A 14,243-nucleotide genomic window follows, 5' to 3' on the forward strand; every position below is an offset into this window, starting at 1 on the left:
GCCACGGCCCCCCGCCCCACCCCGCGCCGTCCCCGCTCCCGGGCTGCTTCTCCCGGCGACACAGCTAGTCGCTGGCTCGGGTGGAGGGCTCGAGCTTCCGGGTGTCCTCTGAACCCCCCTAACGCGGAGGACGTGGGGACCCCGAGGCCGGCCCCCAGCGGGAGAGAGACCTGGCCTGGGTGGCTGATGGGCAGCAGGTCCCCTACGTGCCCGCCAGAATAGTAAAGTTTACAGGGGCCTCCGTCCTCGGCCACCAGCTCCGTCCGGGGGACTTCAACACCTCGGTGCTCTCTCTGAACGGCGTCCTGGGGCCGTTCCTAGCGCGGCGGCAGGCGGGACGCACCCTCCCGGCACAGGGCGGGGTGCGGCTCCGATGGCCCGGGCCCAGCTCGCGGGGCCGCCGGCCATCACGGCCTCCCAGTGACCGCCTCCAACTGAGGGGTCGTGGGCCCTGCAGCCTGACTCGGAGGCCGCGGGGCTGGAGCCAGAAAGGCAGGAGCCGAGCCTGCGGGGCGGACAGGAGGGCGGGAGGAAGTGGCCGCTCCTACCCCGCCGCGCGCCCCCACTTCCGGCCCCTCCCGGCCCCGCCCAGCCCCACCGCGCAAGCGCGGGAGAGGCCGGCGCGTGGGGGCGGGGAGACGGGTGGGGGGGCGGCGCTCCGGGCCGCGGCGCCGGGGGAGGAGGAGCGCGCGTGCGCGCGCGCGCGAGGGGGCGTGGCCCACAGCACGCTGTGCGCGAGGCGGATGTCCGGGTCGGCTGGGCCGGGGCCGCGGACGAGATGGCGGAAGGCGGGGGCTCCGGGGAGCGACCAGATGCGGAGACCCAGAAATCCGAACTCGGGGCCTTGCTGAGGACCACGCTCCAGCGAGGGGCGCAGTGGTGAGCGCCGGGCTCCCTGGCCGCCGCGTGGGGTCGGGGTCCGGCCCTGGCGCTCAGGCCGGGCCTCTCTTTCTCGGCTCGGGTCGGGGCCCGGCGGGGGCGATGCTGCTGGTCCGGAGGAGAGTGGCCTGATCCCGGCCCCGCGGGAGAGGGGCCCTGCGGTCACTTCTGGGGGCAGGTGTGGGCGGAGCCGAAGGTCGTCCCGGCTCCCGGAGCCCCGGGGGGCGGACCCGGCGGGGAAAGGGCTGCAGGACGGGGCCGGGGAGTGAGTGCTCACGGGGACCTTCGGGAGGAGGAGAGCCCTCTCCCTCCGCGGACTCGCCGGTGACCTTGGGGGAAGGCGTCCACCCGCGCCGGCCGGGCCTGCCGGTGCGGGCGCCCCCCTCCCCGCCCCGGGGTTGAGCGAAGAAGAGACGGAGATACTTTGTAACTTGTAAACTGCAGAGCCGAGGCCTGCGAGCTCAGATGTTTCAGTAGCAAATGTCAGAAACAGTTGTGGCCGCGGCGTTTCGGAGCCCAGATAAGATGACGACGAAGCCCGCACTTGGAAGAGCAGATCGGAGGCGGGCGTTTCTTACGAAATCGGCCCGCAGAAGGGACAGCACCCTGCGGGTGGAGAGGCGGCCGCGCGGTGTGGGCAGGCCCTCCTAGGGCCGGAATTGGGTAGGGACGAGCGAGACCTTGGGATTAGCAGGGAGTCACCTACGGCTCCTCGAACTGAAAGGGCAAGCAGAGGCACGTACATCTTTTTTATTGTTATTGATTTTAGAGAAAGGAAGGGGCGGGGGAGAGAGAGAGAGAGAGAGAGAGAGAGAGAGAGAGAGAGAGAGAGAGAGAGAGAGAGAGAGAAACACCGGTGTGAGAGAGAGACATCCATCCGCTGCCCCCCGCATGGGCCCTGACCCGGCAGCCTGGGTCCTGCTCTGCTGGGAGTGGAACCCGCCACCTTCTGGGGAACAGGGCGGCTCTCCAGCCAAGTGAGCCCAGTGGCCAGGGCAGCAGCCACTTTTAGAAGTTGCCCTGCTTAGGGGTGATTTCTGAAGAATACTCAGCAGAAGCAGAGGACGTTTGAGAGAGACGAAAATCACACAGCACTGGGAGGGAAAAGAGCATTTTATGATTTGGATGTATTTATGGGTCCTCCGGCCCTGGGAAGCTGCCTGATCTCGGAGGTCTGTCCGTTATAAAACTTGAAGGGCTCACCAATATAAATGTTGTGCCTTGTTTAATCACAGATATTTTCCTCTCCTGTCTTATTTGTAAAACAGCATAGGGATACTTTTATTTTTTAATATATTTATTGATTTCAGAGAGGAAGGGGGAGAGAGAGAGAGAGATGATGAGATTCATTGATCGGCTGCCTCCAGCACATCCCTCACTGGGGATTGAGCCCGAAACCTAGGCCTGTGCCCTTGGCCGGAATCAAACCTGGGACCCTTCAGTCCGAAGGCCAACGCTCTATCCACTGAGCCAAACCAGCTAGGGCCATAGGGATACTTTTAAAATGTAACCAGATCAACTTGCTTTTTGGCAAGGTACATGTACCTAGAGACACTCCTGTGTGTGTGTGTGTGTGTGTGTGTGTGTATGTCTACACATATACAGACATACACACTCTTAAAGTGTATCTTGTTTGGTCGTCAAAGGGCTACTGAAGTGCTGGATGTTATTATCCCACTTTCAGAAAGAAAATTAGTTTCGTGCCATTTGTGTCAAGCAAAGCAGTGTAACCAAATTGTCTACCTGGACAAGAACCTCTATAAAATCATTATGAAGTTAGTGGCTTGATCATTAGCAAACAAGATTTTATCTGTAGAAATATTTCCTTTAAATAAGCATTTTGAAGCCAATCATTTCCTTCCTTTCATTTATTCATTCTTTCAGCAATCATTTCACTTAATGGATACTCTCACAAGTATCGACTAGCTCTCTGTGCCATGGAGGGCCTGGCCCTACTCCTGTTTGAGAATGTATTTTTGGGGGGGGGGGGGGCTTGTTCCCTAAATGGAAAGACCATAAAAAAAAAAATGAAGGGATCAGCTGCAGAAATGCACAACCTCAGCTTTCCTGTGCAGTGAATTTCCCTCCGTCTCCAGGTATCTCATTGACAGCCGGTGGTTCAAGCAGTGGAAGAAGTATGTGGGCTTTGACAGCTGGGATGTGTACAACGTGGGAGAGCACAACATGTTTCCTGGCCCGATAGATAACTCCGGACTCTTTTCAGGTGCGGTGTCTGTGCTTTGCTTTTCTTTCTTTTTACTTTCTGTCTTGACAGCACGTTGAAAGCTGGGGCAGTGACAGAAGGAAGTGCTTGCAGTAGAAGCAGCAGCAGGAGGGCCACGGCAGGCTGCTTCGACTCTGGAAATGTTATCGGAAGAAAGGGGCCCAGGCGGCTGCTTGGCTCCCGGGGAAGTCAGAGAAAAGGGGGCCTTGGAGGCAGGGGCGGGGTCAGCCCAGGACGAGCTGCCACTGCCATTGCAGGCCTCGTGGGGACCCTTAGGAGAGTTGAGGGGCTGCTTGCCCGAGGGGGGAAGAGCGTGGTGTGCCCCCGGGAGGGAGATCACTCCTATGGCTTTTCTTCCTTTTTAAATTGGATTTTAGATAGAAAGGAAGGGAGAGGGAGGGAGAGAAACACTAATAAGAGAGACACATCGATTGGCTGCTTCCTGCACGCCCCCTCCTTGGATGGAGCCTGAACCCTGGGCATGTACCCTGACCGGGAATCGAACCCAGGACCTCTTGGTCTATTGGGCGACGCTCAATCCACTGAGCCACACCAGCTGAGCTCCTGTTGCTTTCCTAACTGGTGTTCATTTGGGCAGTGGCCTGGGGTCATGTTTACATGTAACACACCTGACGTTCCTCCTGTGAGGGCATACAGTGTCTTCTATTTGTGTCTGTACTAGGTCTTTACAGACCCTCAGGGAGAAGCTAAGTTGGTTTCATCCTAAATTAACTGCTTCTTACAAGAGCATGTTTCTAGGGTTTAAAATCTCTTTTTTTGCCAACTAGTTCTGCTAGAGATTTTATTTTATTTTTATTTTTTTCAATTAGCAATCATCACTCCTCGGTTAAACCTCATTGGCTACGATATTGCCAGTGTGCAAAGCTCTGCTAGAGATTTTAGATGAGTATATGGAATAGAAAGAAATAGGGTATCATTTTGAAATTACATCTGGAATCTGAAATTTGGGAACCAGAATTTTCTTTGTTACCTTAACTGTGGAACAAACTGTAGACCCGTCGATGTTCATCAGCATTGCTGTGGTGGCTGTTGGTATGGAGGTGGTAGGAGGAGAGGTGGAGGGTCAGCTGAGTTGTGATCCCCATCAGCTCCTAATGGACCAGGTGACTGGATTGCAGAAGTGATGGGTGACACGCCTGAGCTTAGCGGGCGCCTGTGTCTGCAGGGATGGCAGTCGGCCTTCCCTCGCTTTGTGCTGCCCGGCGTCAGACTCCCGTGCAGGCAGGACGGGCATCTGTCTCCTGTGCCCAGAATCAGGGCAGCAGGACGGCAGACAGTGCTGAGGCTTGATCAGGGACTAGTACTAACCTGGGTGCTTTCAAAGATGAGCAGTGCTTCGGCCACACCCCATTGAGGGGCGTCTAAGTTACATAATAAGCAACGCCATGTCTTTGTTTCCTGAAGTAGGTCACAGAATGGCTTTTTACCATGAAGTTGCCTCAAGGGATCATTGCAAAAATGTCTGCACTTGTCCTTTTTTCTCTTTTTTTAAAAGGAGAATGCTTTTTTTTTTTTTTAATGTATTGATTTTTTTCTTTTTTTTTTTTAGAGAAGGGAGAGATCCCCAGTTGGGGACGTGCAGAGGGCGATTGATGAGTGGTTCTCTCTCATCGTTGATGTTCCTGTCTCTCTCTCTCTTCCTTCCTCTCTGAAATAATAATAATTTTAAAAAGTATATATTAAAAAAAAAAAAAGGGGGGGAGAGAGAGAAAGAAAAGCATTGATTTGTTGTTCCACCCACTTATGCATTCATTGGTTGTTTCTTGTATGTGCCCTGATTGGGGATCAAACCTGCTGCCTTGGCGTATCAGGACGATGCTTCAACTACCTGACCTACCGAACCAGGGCTAAAGGAGAACTCACAAGGCTTTTAATAGTAATAGTGATGAGAATCCTAGAGCTGGAGGGGCTCTGGGAAGGTATGCTACATGACCTTCATCTAAGGGCAAACATTCCTTTTGTGGTCCCCCAATTTGGCTTTGGCTTGAAATATTTGCTGTGTGCTTGGGAAGTGAGAAGTACATTCCGTTGAACCTCTGTAACACTGACAGTGCAGGAGCGACCTACCTCAGGCACATGAGGGGAACCCCCTTCATTCCTGGGCTCTCAGTCACTTGCCAGTCCCTGTCTGGCTGCCTTCCACCTACGGTCATGGGAGTGACTTGGAAGGGGCTCTTGAAAGTGTGGGAAGTTGAGGGTAGAGCATATCCCGGCCGGTGGTGTCCCCCGAGCACCCTTCTCGTTCTCCCTGTGCCCCCACTAGACGTCAGACGCCTCTGCTTCCGACTAACCTGTGCCCTCATCTTCTTTATTTGCCTCTCTGTTGAAGACAGTTGCAGAGGCTAAATCTTCATTTCAAACCCGTGTGATTTTAGCATGATGCCCTTGAACTGATCCAGTTTTAAATGAAACTAGTGAACTGCATTGAAAATTCCAGTTAAGTTTCCTACATTTGCACTACAGCGTCATTAGAAAGACGTATTTGGGAAAATTGTCACAGCCTCAGGGAAAAGAGCCCTATAGAACTGTGGTACTTGGGGTTGATGATGCTGAAAGCTGTTGGTTCCTTGATTGATTTGAGAGAGGGAGAGAAGAGGAGAGAGGGGGAAGGAGAGAAAGAAGCATCGATTCACTGTTCCACCCGTCCATGCGCTCTTAGTTGATTCCAGTATGTGCCTTGACTGGGGATCAAACCCAGAACCAACTGAGCTACGGGACCAGGACTCCTTTCCCACTGTAAAGGCTCCTGGCTGCTGTTGGCACAGTTTGGGTGGCCAGATCTGCATGGTGCTCAGTGTGAGAAATGAAGAAGGTGTAGCTCTCCAAATAAGACAATAAGTGAATAACTTTTAACTTCCATAAGTTTTTTTTTTTTTTTAATTAAATCTTTATTGTTCAGATTATTACATTTGTTCCTTTTTTTCCCCCCCATAACTCCCCTCCTCCCAGTTCCCGCCCTACCCTCCGCCCTCACTCCCCACCCACTGTCCTCATCCATAGGTGCACGATTTTTGTCCAGTCTCTTCCCACATCTCCCACACCCCTTTCCCCCCCAAGAATAGTCAGTCCATTCCCTTTCTATGTCCCTGATTCTATTATAATCAACAGTTTATTCTGTTCATCAGATTATTTATTCACTTGATTCTTAGATTCACTTGTTGATAGATGCATATTTGTTGTTCATAATTTGTATCTTTACCTTTTTCTTCCTCTTCCTCTTCTTAAAGGATACCTTTCAGCATTTCATATAATCCTGGTTTGGTGGTGATGAACTCCTTTAGCTTTTCCTTATCTGTGAAGCTCTTTATCTGACCTTCAATTCTGAATGATAGCTTTGCTGGATAAAGTAATCTTGGTTGTAGGTTCTTGGTATTCATCACTTTGAATATTTCTTGCCACTCCCTTCTGGCCTGCAAAGTTTCTGTTGAGAAATCAGCTGACAGTCGTATGGGTATTCCCTTGTAGGTAACTGAGTTTCTTTCTCTTGCTGTTTTTAAGATTCTCTCTTTATCTTTTGCTCTTGGCATTTTAATTATGATGTGTCTTGGTGTGGTCCTCTTTGGATTCCTTTTGTTTGGGGTTCTCCGCGCTTCTTGGACCTGTAAGTCCATTTCTTTCACCAGGTGGGGGAAGTTTTCTGTCATTATTTCTTCAAATAGGTTTTCAATATCTTGCTCTCTCTCATCTTCTGGCACCCCTATAATTCTGATGTTGGTACGCTTGAAGCTGTCCCAGAGGCTCCTTACACTATCCTCGCATTTTTGGATTCTTTTTTCATTTTGCTTTTCCGGTTGGATGTTTTTTGCTTCCTCGCATTTCAAATCATTGACTTGATTCTTGCGCTCCTCTGGTCTGCTGTCGGGCGTCTGTATAATATTCGTTATTTCAGTCCGTGTGTGCTTAATTTCTAGTTGGTTCCCCAATATAAGATCGAGGGTCTTATTAGTTTTCGTGTAGAGCTCATTAAGTTTATCGGCAGCTTCTAAACAGTTCTTGAGAGACCTTAAAAGTGTGGTTCTGAACTCTATTTCTTCCATTGACAATTTTGTCCTGTTTCTTTGTCTCCGCATTTTGTTATGCTTCCTTGGTGCACCCCCTAGTGGTCTTTGTTCGCAGTCTTATAGATAAATCTTGATTGCTGTAGCTAATTCCAGGGAGGGTTTGACCTCCAGGCCAAGTGGCTATGAGATTCAGCTGTGTCAGCGGTGAGAGAACTTCTGTCCTCTAGGGAGGTGCTAATCTAGCCTTTGCCTGAGGCTATCCGGCAAATGCCTCTGTGCAGGGCTTGGGCGGGGCGGGTCGCACAGGATCAACAGGGTGGGCCGGAGAGAGCAGTTATGGCGGCTCTCAGTCCTGTCCCCAGGGGCTCTGCCTCTCTGAGTCCCAGCACCCGCTGCAAAGCTCGGAGAGAAAGCTGCACTCGCTCTGACCGAAGCCAGACAGTCCCGCTTCTTCCGCCTGAGTCTGGGTCCCTAAAGACTCGCCTGTATCTGGAGCTCAGAGTCTGCGACTCCCTCCCGATTGAAAACAACAACCGCGCCCTCCGCCGCCAGCCCGCTCCGCGCACTCCGCACCTCAGAATTTGACTTCAGCACTGCGCCTCCTCTGAGTGTCCGTATGCGTTTCTCTTTCCTCCTAGTTGTAGGACTTCCACTCAGCCAGCTCCCCGGTGGTTCTGGGTGATGTCCCTTCCGTTTTTTGGTTTCACTTTTGAAGTAGTTGTTCAAAGCAGCAAACTCCGGCGTTAACCTATGCCGCCATCTTGGTTCTCCCTCCATAAGTTTTTAATTTATAAATTAGACAAAGGTTTGGAGTTTAAGTATCAATTTTTTTTTAATATGTTTATTGATTTCAGAGAGGAAGGAGAAGGGAGAGAGAGAGAAAAACATCAGTGATGAGAGAGAATCATTGATTGGCTGCCTCCTGCACACCCCACGCTGAGGATCAAGCCTGCAACCCAGGCATGTGCCCTTGACCAGAATCGAACCCGGGACTCTTCAGTCCGCAGGCAGATGCTCTATCTGCTGAGCCACGCCAGCCGGGCTGGTATCAGTTTTGGGAGGAATCTCTTGGAACCCCTGGACCACCCTTCTGTTGATGGGTCTGTCAGTGTTAATCATCAGCCACAGCGGCTGTGGAGAGTGGCTCATCACTGAGGACTAGCCACTCTTTTTAAAAAAATGTATTGATTGGGGATTTTTTTTTAGAGAGAGAAACATTGATTTGTTGTTCACTTATTTATGCATTCGTTGGTTGCTTGTATGTGCGGGGATTGAATCCCCAACTGGCATATCAGGACAATCTCTAACCCACTGAGCTACCCGACCAGGGCCCCCTTTTTGTTTTAAATTGTAGTGAAATACATAAGATTTATCATCTTAACCATTTCTTAAAAATCTGTTTTTAAAATATGTTTTTATTGACCTCTCTCTCATCATTGATGTTTCTTTTTTTCTTTTTCTTTTTTTAAATATATTTTGTTCATTTTTCACAGAGAGGAAGGGAGAGGGATAGAGAGTTAGAAACATCGATGAGAGAGAAAAATCGATTACCTGCCTCCTGCACACCCCCTATTGGGGATATGCCTGCAACCAAGGTACATGCCCTTGACCGAAATCAAACCTGGGATCCTTGAGTCCGCAGGCCGACACTCTATCCACTGAGCCAAACCGGTTTCGGCAGGGCCTTTTTAATTTATTTTTAAATTAAATCTTTATTCAGATTATTACAGTTGTTTCTCTTTTTTTCCCCCCCATAGCTCCCCTCCACCCGGTTCCCCCCCCCCTCCGCACTCACCCCCGCACTGTCCTCATCCATAGGTGCACGATTTTTGTCCAGTCTCTTCCCACACCTGCCACACCCCTTTTCCCCCCAAGAATAGCCAGTCCACTCCCTTTCTATGCCCCTGATTCTATTATATTCACCAGTTTATTCTGTTCATCAGATTATTTATTCACTTGATTTTTAGATTCACTTGTTGATAGATGGGTATTTGTTGTCCATAATTTATATCTTTACCTTTTTCTTCTTCCTCTTCTTAAAGAATACCTTTCAACATTTCATATAATACTTGTTTGGTGGTGATGAACGCCTTTAGCTTTTTCTTATCTGTGAAGCTCTTTATCTGACCTTCAATTCTGAATGATAGCTTTGCTGGATAAAGTAATCTTGGTTGTAGGTTCTTGGCATTCATCACTTTGAATATTTCTTGCCACTCCCTTCTGGCATGCAAAGTTTCTGTTGAGAAATCCGCTGACAGTCGTATGGGTACTCCCTTGTAGGTAACTGACTTTGTTTCTCTTGCTGCTTTTAAGATTCTCTCTTTGTCTTTTGCTCTTGGCATTTTAATTATGATGTGTCTTGGTGTGGTCCTCTTTGGATTCCTTTTGTTTGGGATTCTCTGTGCTTCCTGGACCTGTAAGTCTATTTCTTTCACCAGGTAGGGGAAGTTTTCTGTCATCATTTCTTCAAATAGGTTTTCAATATCTTGCTCTCTCTCATCTTCTGGCACCCCCATAATTTGGATGTTGGTATGCTTGAAGTTGTCCAAGAGGCTCCTTACACTATCTTCATATTTTTGGATTCTTTTTTCTTTTTGTTTTTCCAGTTGGGTGTTTTTTGCTTCTTCATATTTCAAATCTTTGACTTGATTTTTGCAATCCTCTAGTCTGCTATTGGAACTCTGTATAATATTCTTTTTTTAAAATATATTTTATTGATTTTTTACAGAGAGGAAAGGAGAGGGATAGAGAGCCAGAAACATCAATGAGAGAGAAACATCGATCAGCTGCCTCCTGCACATCCCCCACTGGGGATGTGACCGCAACCAAGGCACATGCCACTGACCGGAATCGAACCTGGGACCCTTCAGTACGCAGGCCAACGCTCCATCCAGTGAGCCAAACCAGTTAGGGCTGTATAATATTCTTTATTTCAGTCACTGTATGCTTAATTTCTAGTTGGTCCTTTTTCATATCCTCGAGGGTCTCACTAGATTTCTTTTTTTTTTTTTTTTTTTAATATATTTTATTGATTTTTTTACAGAGAAGAAGGGAGAGAGATAGAGAGTCAGAAACATCGATGAGAGAAACATCGATCAGCCGCCTCTTGCACATCCCCCACCGGGGATGTGCCCGCAACCCAGGTACATGCCCTTGACCGGAATCGAACCTGGGACCTTTTAGTCCGCAGGCCGACGCTCTATCCACTGAGCCAAACCGGTTTTGGCTCTCACTAGATTTCTTGAGGGTCTCACTAAATTTATCGGCGGTTTCTAGAAAATTCTTGAAAAACCTTATAAGTGTGGTTTTGAACGCTATATCCAGTAATTTGCTTTCCTCCATTTCTGTCACTTGTGACCTGTTTCTTTGTCTCTGCATTTTTTATGCTTCCCTGTGTTGATAGAGTGGCTTTCTGTGCTAGGTGTCCTATAGGGCCCAGTGGCTCAGCCTCCCCAATTACCTGAGGTGGACACTCTTGGTGCAGCCCTTTGTGGGCTTTGTGCACAGTCTTGTTGTAGTTAAGCCTTGATTGTTGTAGGTATCACTGGGAGGAATTGACCTCCAGGCCAATTGGCTGTGAGAATCAGCTGTGTGTACAGTGGGCGAACTGTGCTGGAGACACCCTTATGGGGCAGGACTTGCTTCAGCGGGGCTTTGGTGCTCACTGAGTCTGCCCCCTGAGTGTGTCCCTTATGGATCTGATGAGTTGTAATCTGGATGGTCCCACTCTGACCTCTGGGTACACTGGCTCTTGGATCTCTAAGGAGGTGCTAATTTAGCCTCAGCCTGAGGCTACCCAGCAGGAGCTATTGAGAGATCTGCAGATTCCTCTTCTTTGTTTGGGGGTTTGGAAGTGCCCAGATGAGGCTGAGCTGTGAAGCATGGCAAGCTGCTGTGGAGGTTTGGGCCTTCTTTTGGAAGTTCTGGGTCTCTCTGACCCAGCTGCAGTTTATTAGGTAATTTTCAGATTGCAAAGGGCCAGGCCTTTCAGATGCAAAAGCCTCTGTGCACAGCTTGGGTGGGGCAGGGTCTCATGGAATCAACAGGGCGGAGCAAACAGCTATGGCTGCTCCTCAGTCCTACCTAAGAGGCCCCGCGACCCGGTAATCATCCTGGTAGTCCCGGTAATCATCCTGGTAATCGCTGCAAGCAACTCTGAGAGAAAGCCACCCTCAAGTTCCGATTGATGCCAGACAGTCCAGTTTCTCCCCGTATGAGTCTGGGTCCCTAGAGACTCGCCCGGAACTGGAGTTCAGAGCAGTCGGGAGCTTGAGACTCCCTCCCGATAGAAAAAGACAACTGCGTCCTCAGTTGCCAGCCTTTTCCGCATGCGCGGCTCTGTACCTCTGCACTTTACTTCCACACCTCCTCTGAGTCTCAGTGTGCTTTTCTCTTTCCTTCTAGTTGTAGAATTTCCACTCAGCCAGCCTTCCTGTGGTTCTGGATGATGTCCATTTTGTCTTTTAGTTGTATTTTTGAAGTGGTTGTGCGAGGCAGCAATTTTAGTTGTTTACCTATGCCGCCATCTTGGTTTTCTGACATCATTGATGTTTCTATCTCTCTCCCTTCCTCTCGGAAATCAATAAAAAAATACTAAAAAAAAAAAAAAACTGCATGGGCTCAATGACTCTTGGTAAATAAACTTAATTCAGTGGCTTGTTTGTTTGCTTTCTTAGTAAGTCTTGAGGGGAAGACAACATTTGACAATGCAGTTTCACTATCAGGATATTATGTTAAATGTTCATAGTAATTAGCCATTTTAATTGTGGATGTACTTTGGGAATGTAAGTTGGAGCTTTTCTCTTTTAACCTCCTAGAAGGAATACCAGTTCCTCATAAAATGTTCAGAAAACATGGCTAGAGACCAAGGATAGTCAGGTCTGCTCTATTCTGGCCAGTGACAGAGTTTTGTAAATTTGTACTGTTCTGAGAAATACTTTTCTGGTTTCTGAAAAAGACATAAGAATCCTGTAAAACAAACATTTCTGGGGAGAAGAGCAGTCAATTATAAGCTGTTTTCCTTTTTCAGATCCTGAGAGTCAGACCCTGAAAGAACATTTAATAGACGAATTGGACTATGTATTGGTCCCAACTGAGGCCTGGAATAAGCTAATAAACTGGTATGGCTGCGTAGAAGGCCAGCAGCCCATCGTCAGAAAAGTGAGTACATACATGATCACACGTGCTGGTCAGTGTCTCACTGCTCCCTGGGGGACACGGGGGTTGGGTTCTGCGGTACTGGATGTGCCTAAGTGGTTGAATGGAGGTGTGTGAGGCCTTCTTTCTAGTTCTGCAGGGAATTGTGGTTGTGAGTGGTGATGAGGGAGGCTGCTCACCTAGGAAGTGACAGTGAGTGGCCTTCAAACATCAAAGCTGGCAGTGGCGTGGGCTGTGTTTAGCGGTGCCATGGGAACACTTGCTGCATGAGAGCAAGTTCACCTGGGGTCATATGGCCATGCTGGAATGCACTGCTTCTTGTTTATCTCACAGCCGTGCTGATTCTTCTGCTTTTCCCCTGTGCCTACGTGCCTTTGGCCACATGGTTGAATATCTCAAAAAGCAGGTTTTTATAACCCAGAGAGGAGTAGCCATTGGAAGGAAGGCAGGCCCTGGGGTGAACACCCAGATTGTTAAGCCCTCTGGTAGACAGGACTCAGGAGAAGACTCCCACCCTGACGCCCACCTGTAGTTGGCTTGTCCTACCGGAGGGGGAGTCACAGGAGCCTGCGTGCCTGCTGATCGGTCCTAGTCGGCATTGGGTGAATCTCTCTCTGCCTGGTGTGTTGTTCCCTCCTTAGCAGAGGGGGAAAGAGCTGTAGTCTTGAAGCCATGCTTCTAAGAGTCAGTAGGCCAGAGCTACCTTCTTTTCTCCAGCTTGAAACCTGGAACCTGGAAGAGGGTTCAGGATCACAAGTTTAGGTGCGTGCCAGCTTCCCGCAGAAGTGCCCTGCTGCCCAGTGCTGCCATGTGGCGAGTGTCCTGCCAAGGGCTATAGCCATAGTCTCTGGTCCTGTAACGCTGACAGACGCCCGTGATGCAAGGGAGGCACCGTGGTCCCCGAGTAGAGATGAACAGTGCCTTCCCGTTGCGGGGGGTGTTGCTTTGGTTCCATCCTGGTGCTCTTGGTTGGTCCTAATGAGTGGAAAAGGGTTTTTAACGCCTAGGCCAGATGCCAGTGGCTTGAAAAACCTGAACGTTTTGCGCTGGCCGGTTTGGCTCAGTGGATGGAGTGTTGGCCTGCGGACCGCAGGGTCCCGGGCTTGATTCCGGTCAAGGGCATGTGCCTGGGTTGCTGGCTCGGTCTAACATGCAGGAGGCAGCCAGTCAATGATTCCCTCTCATCATGGATGTTCCTATCTCTCTCTTCCTCTCCCTTCCTCTCTGAAATCAATAAAAATATATTTTTTAAAAATCTGAACTTTTGATCTCCTGATCACTTAAGGAAAGGGCTTATCATGTGGGTGGATTCTGCCTTTTGCCTCCGCTGAGCCATGTTGCTTCCAGGACTGCCCAGGTGCGGCAGTGCTGCTCCTTCACCCGTGCCTCTCTCCCAGGTCGTGGAGTACGGCCTGTTTGTCAAGCACTGCAAGGTGGAGGTGTATCTGCTGGAACTGAAGCTCTGTGAGAACAGTGACCCCACCAACATGCGGAGCTGCCATTTCAGCAAGGCAGACACCATCGGTGAGCAGCTGGGCCGGGCTCTAGGGCCCATTGGAGAGAGTGCAGAGCATTGTGGCTGGTGGGAGGGAGGCTGGGTGCCCTCTTCAGACTTATTACCAGGTCATCTCGGGTTGGGGTTACCAGTCCTGACCTGGGAGCTGCCCCCCAGGGTGTTCTTGCGGGGAGCTAAGCCTGAGAGTCATATTCTATAGAACACCAGGCATGGTCCCTGCCCACCCGACATCTGGTGGTAAAGATTAAGAAATGCGGATTCAGAGAGCTTAAAGTAACTTATTAAACAACCTCAGGGAGAAAGTGACAGCCGAGTGTTTGAAACCAGATCTGTCTCAACTCCAAGGATAAGTGTTCGCACTTCTCGGTGTTGCTCTGGGCTATAAATGGGACCCAATCATCAGAGAAGGACAAGCGTAGGGAACGTTTCCAGGCCTGAGGCCAGA

The 14,243-nt window shown here is 49.8% G+C and overlaps 1 protein-coding gene and 1 non-coding gene across 5 annotated transcripts in view; one reads left to right on the top strand and one right to left on the bottom strand.

Annotated features, from left to right (window-relative positions):
* The first annotated feature begins 722 nt into the window (after window positions 1–722).
* USP4 (ubiquitin specific peptidase 4) overlaps window positions 723–14,243 on the top strand; it is a 34,884-nt gene continuing 21,363 nt past the window's right edge. For 2 of the 4 annotated variants that reach the window (XM_059664742.1, XM_059664743.1), the window contains exons 1-4: window positions 725–879; window positions 2,976–3,103; window positions 12,155–12,285; window positions 13,680–13,806. In XM_059664742.1, the coding sequence (XP_059520725.1) occupies window positions 779–879; window positions 2,976–3,103; window positions 12,155–12,285; window positions 13,680–13,806 (487 nt within the window). In that variant the 5' untranslated portion in view covers window positions 725–778. Of the gene's footprint in view, window positions 880–2,975; window positions 3,104–12,154; window positions 12,286–13,679; window positions 13,807–14,243 lie in introns of all 4 variants that reach the window. The other 2 variants (XR_009448627.1, XM_059664744.1) reach the window with 2 other exon arrangements.
* Window positions 3,843–3,990, bottom strand: LOC132215969 (U4 spliceosomal RNA). Its single transcript, XR_009448658.1, has one exon. It is a non-coding gene; the product is annotated as a U4 spliceosomal RNA (small nuclear RNA).

This window comes from Myotis daubentonii, chromosome 14 (assembly GCF_963259705.1).
Source record: "Myotis daubentonii chromosome 14, mMyoDau2.1, whole genome shotgun sequence".
NCBI lineage: Eukaryota > Metazoa > Chordata > Mammalia > Chiroptera > Vespertilionidae > Myotis > Myotis daubentonii.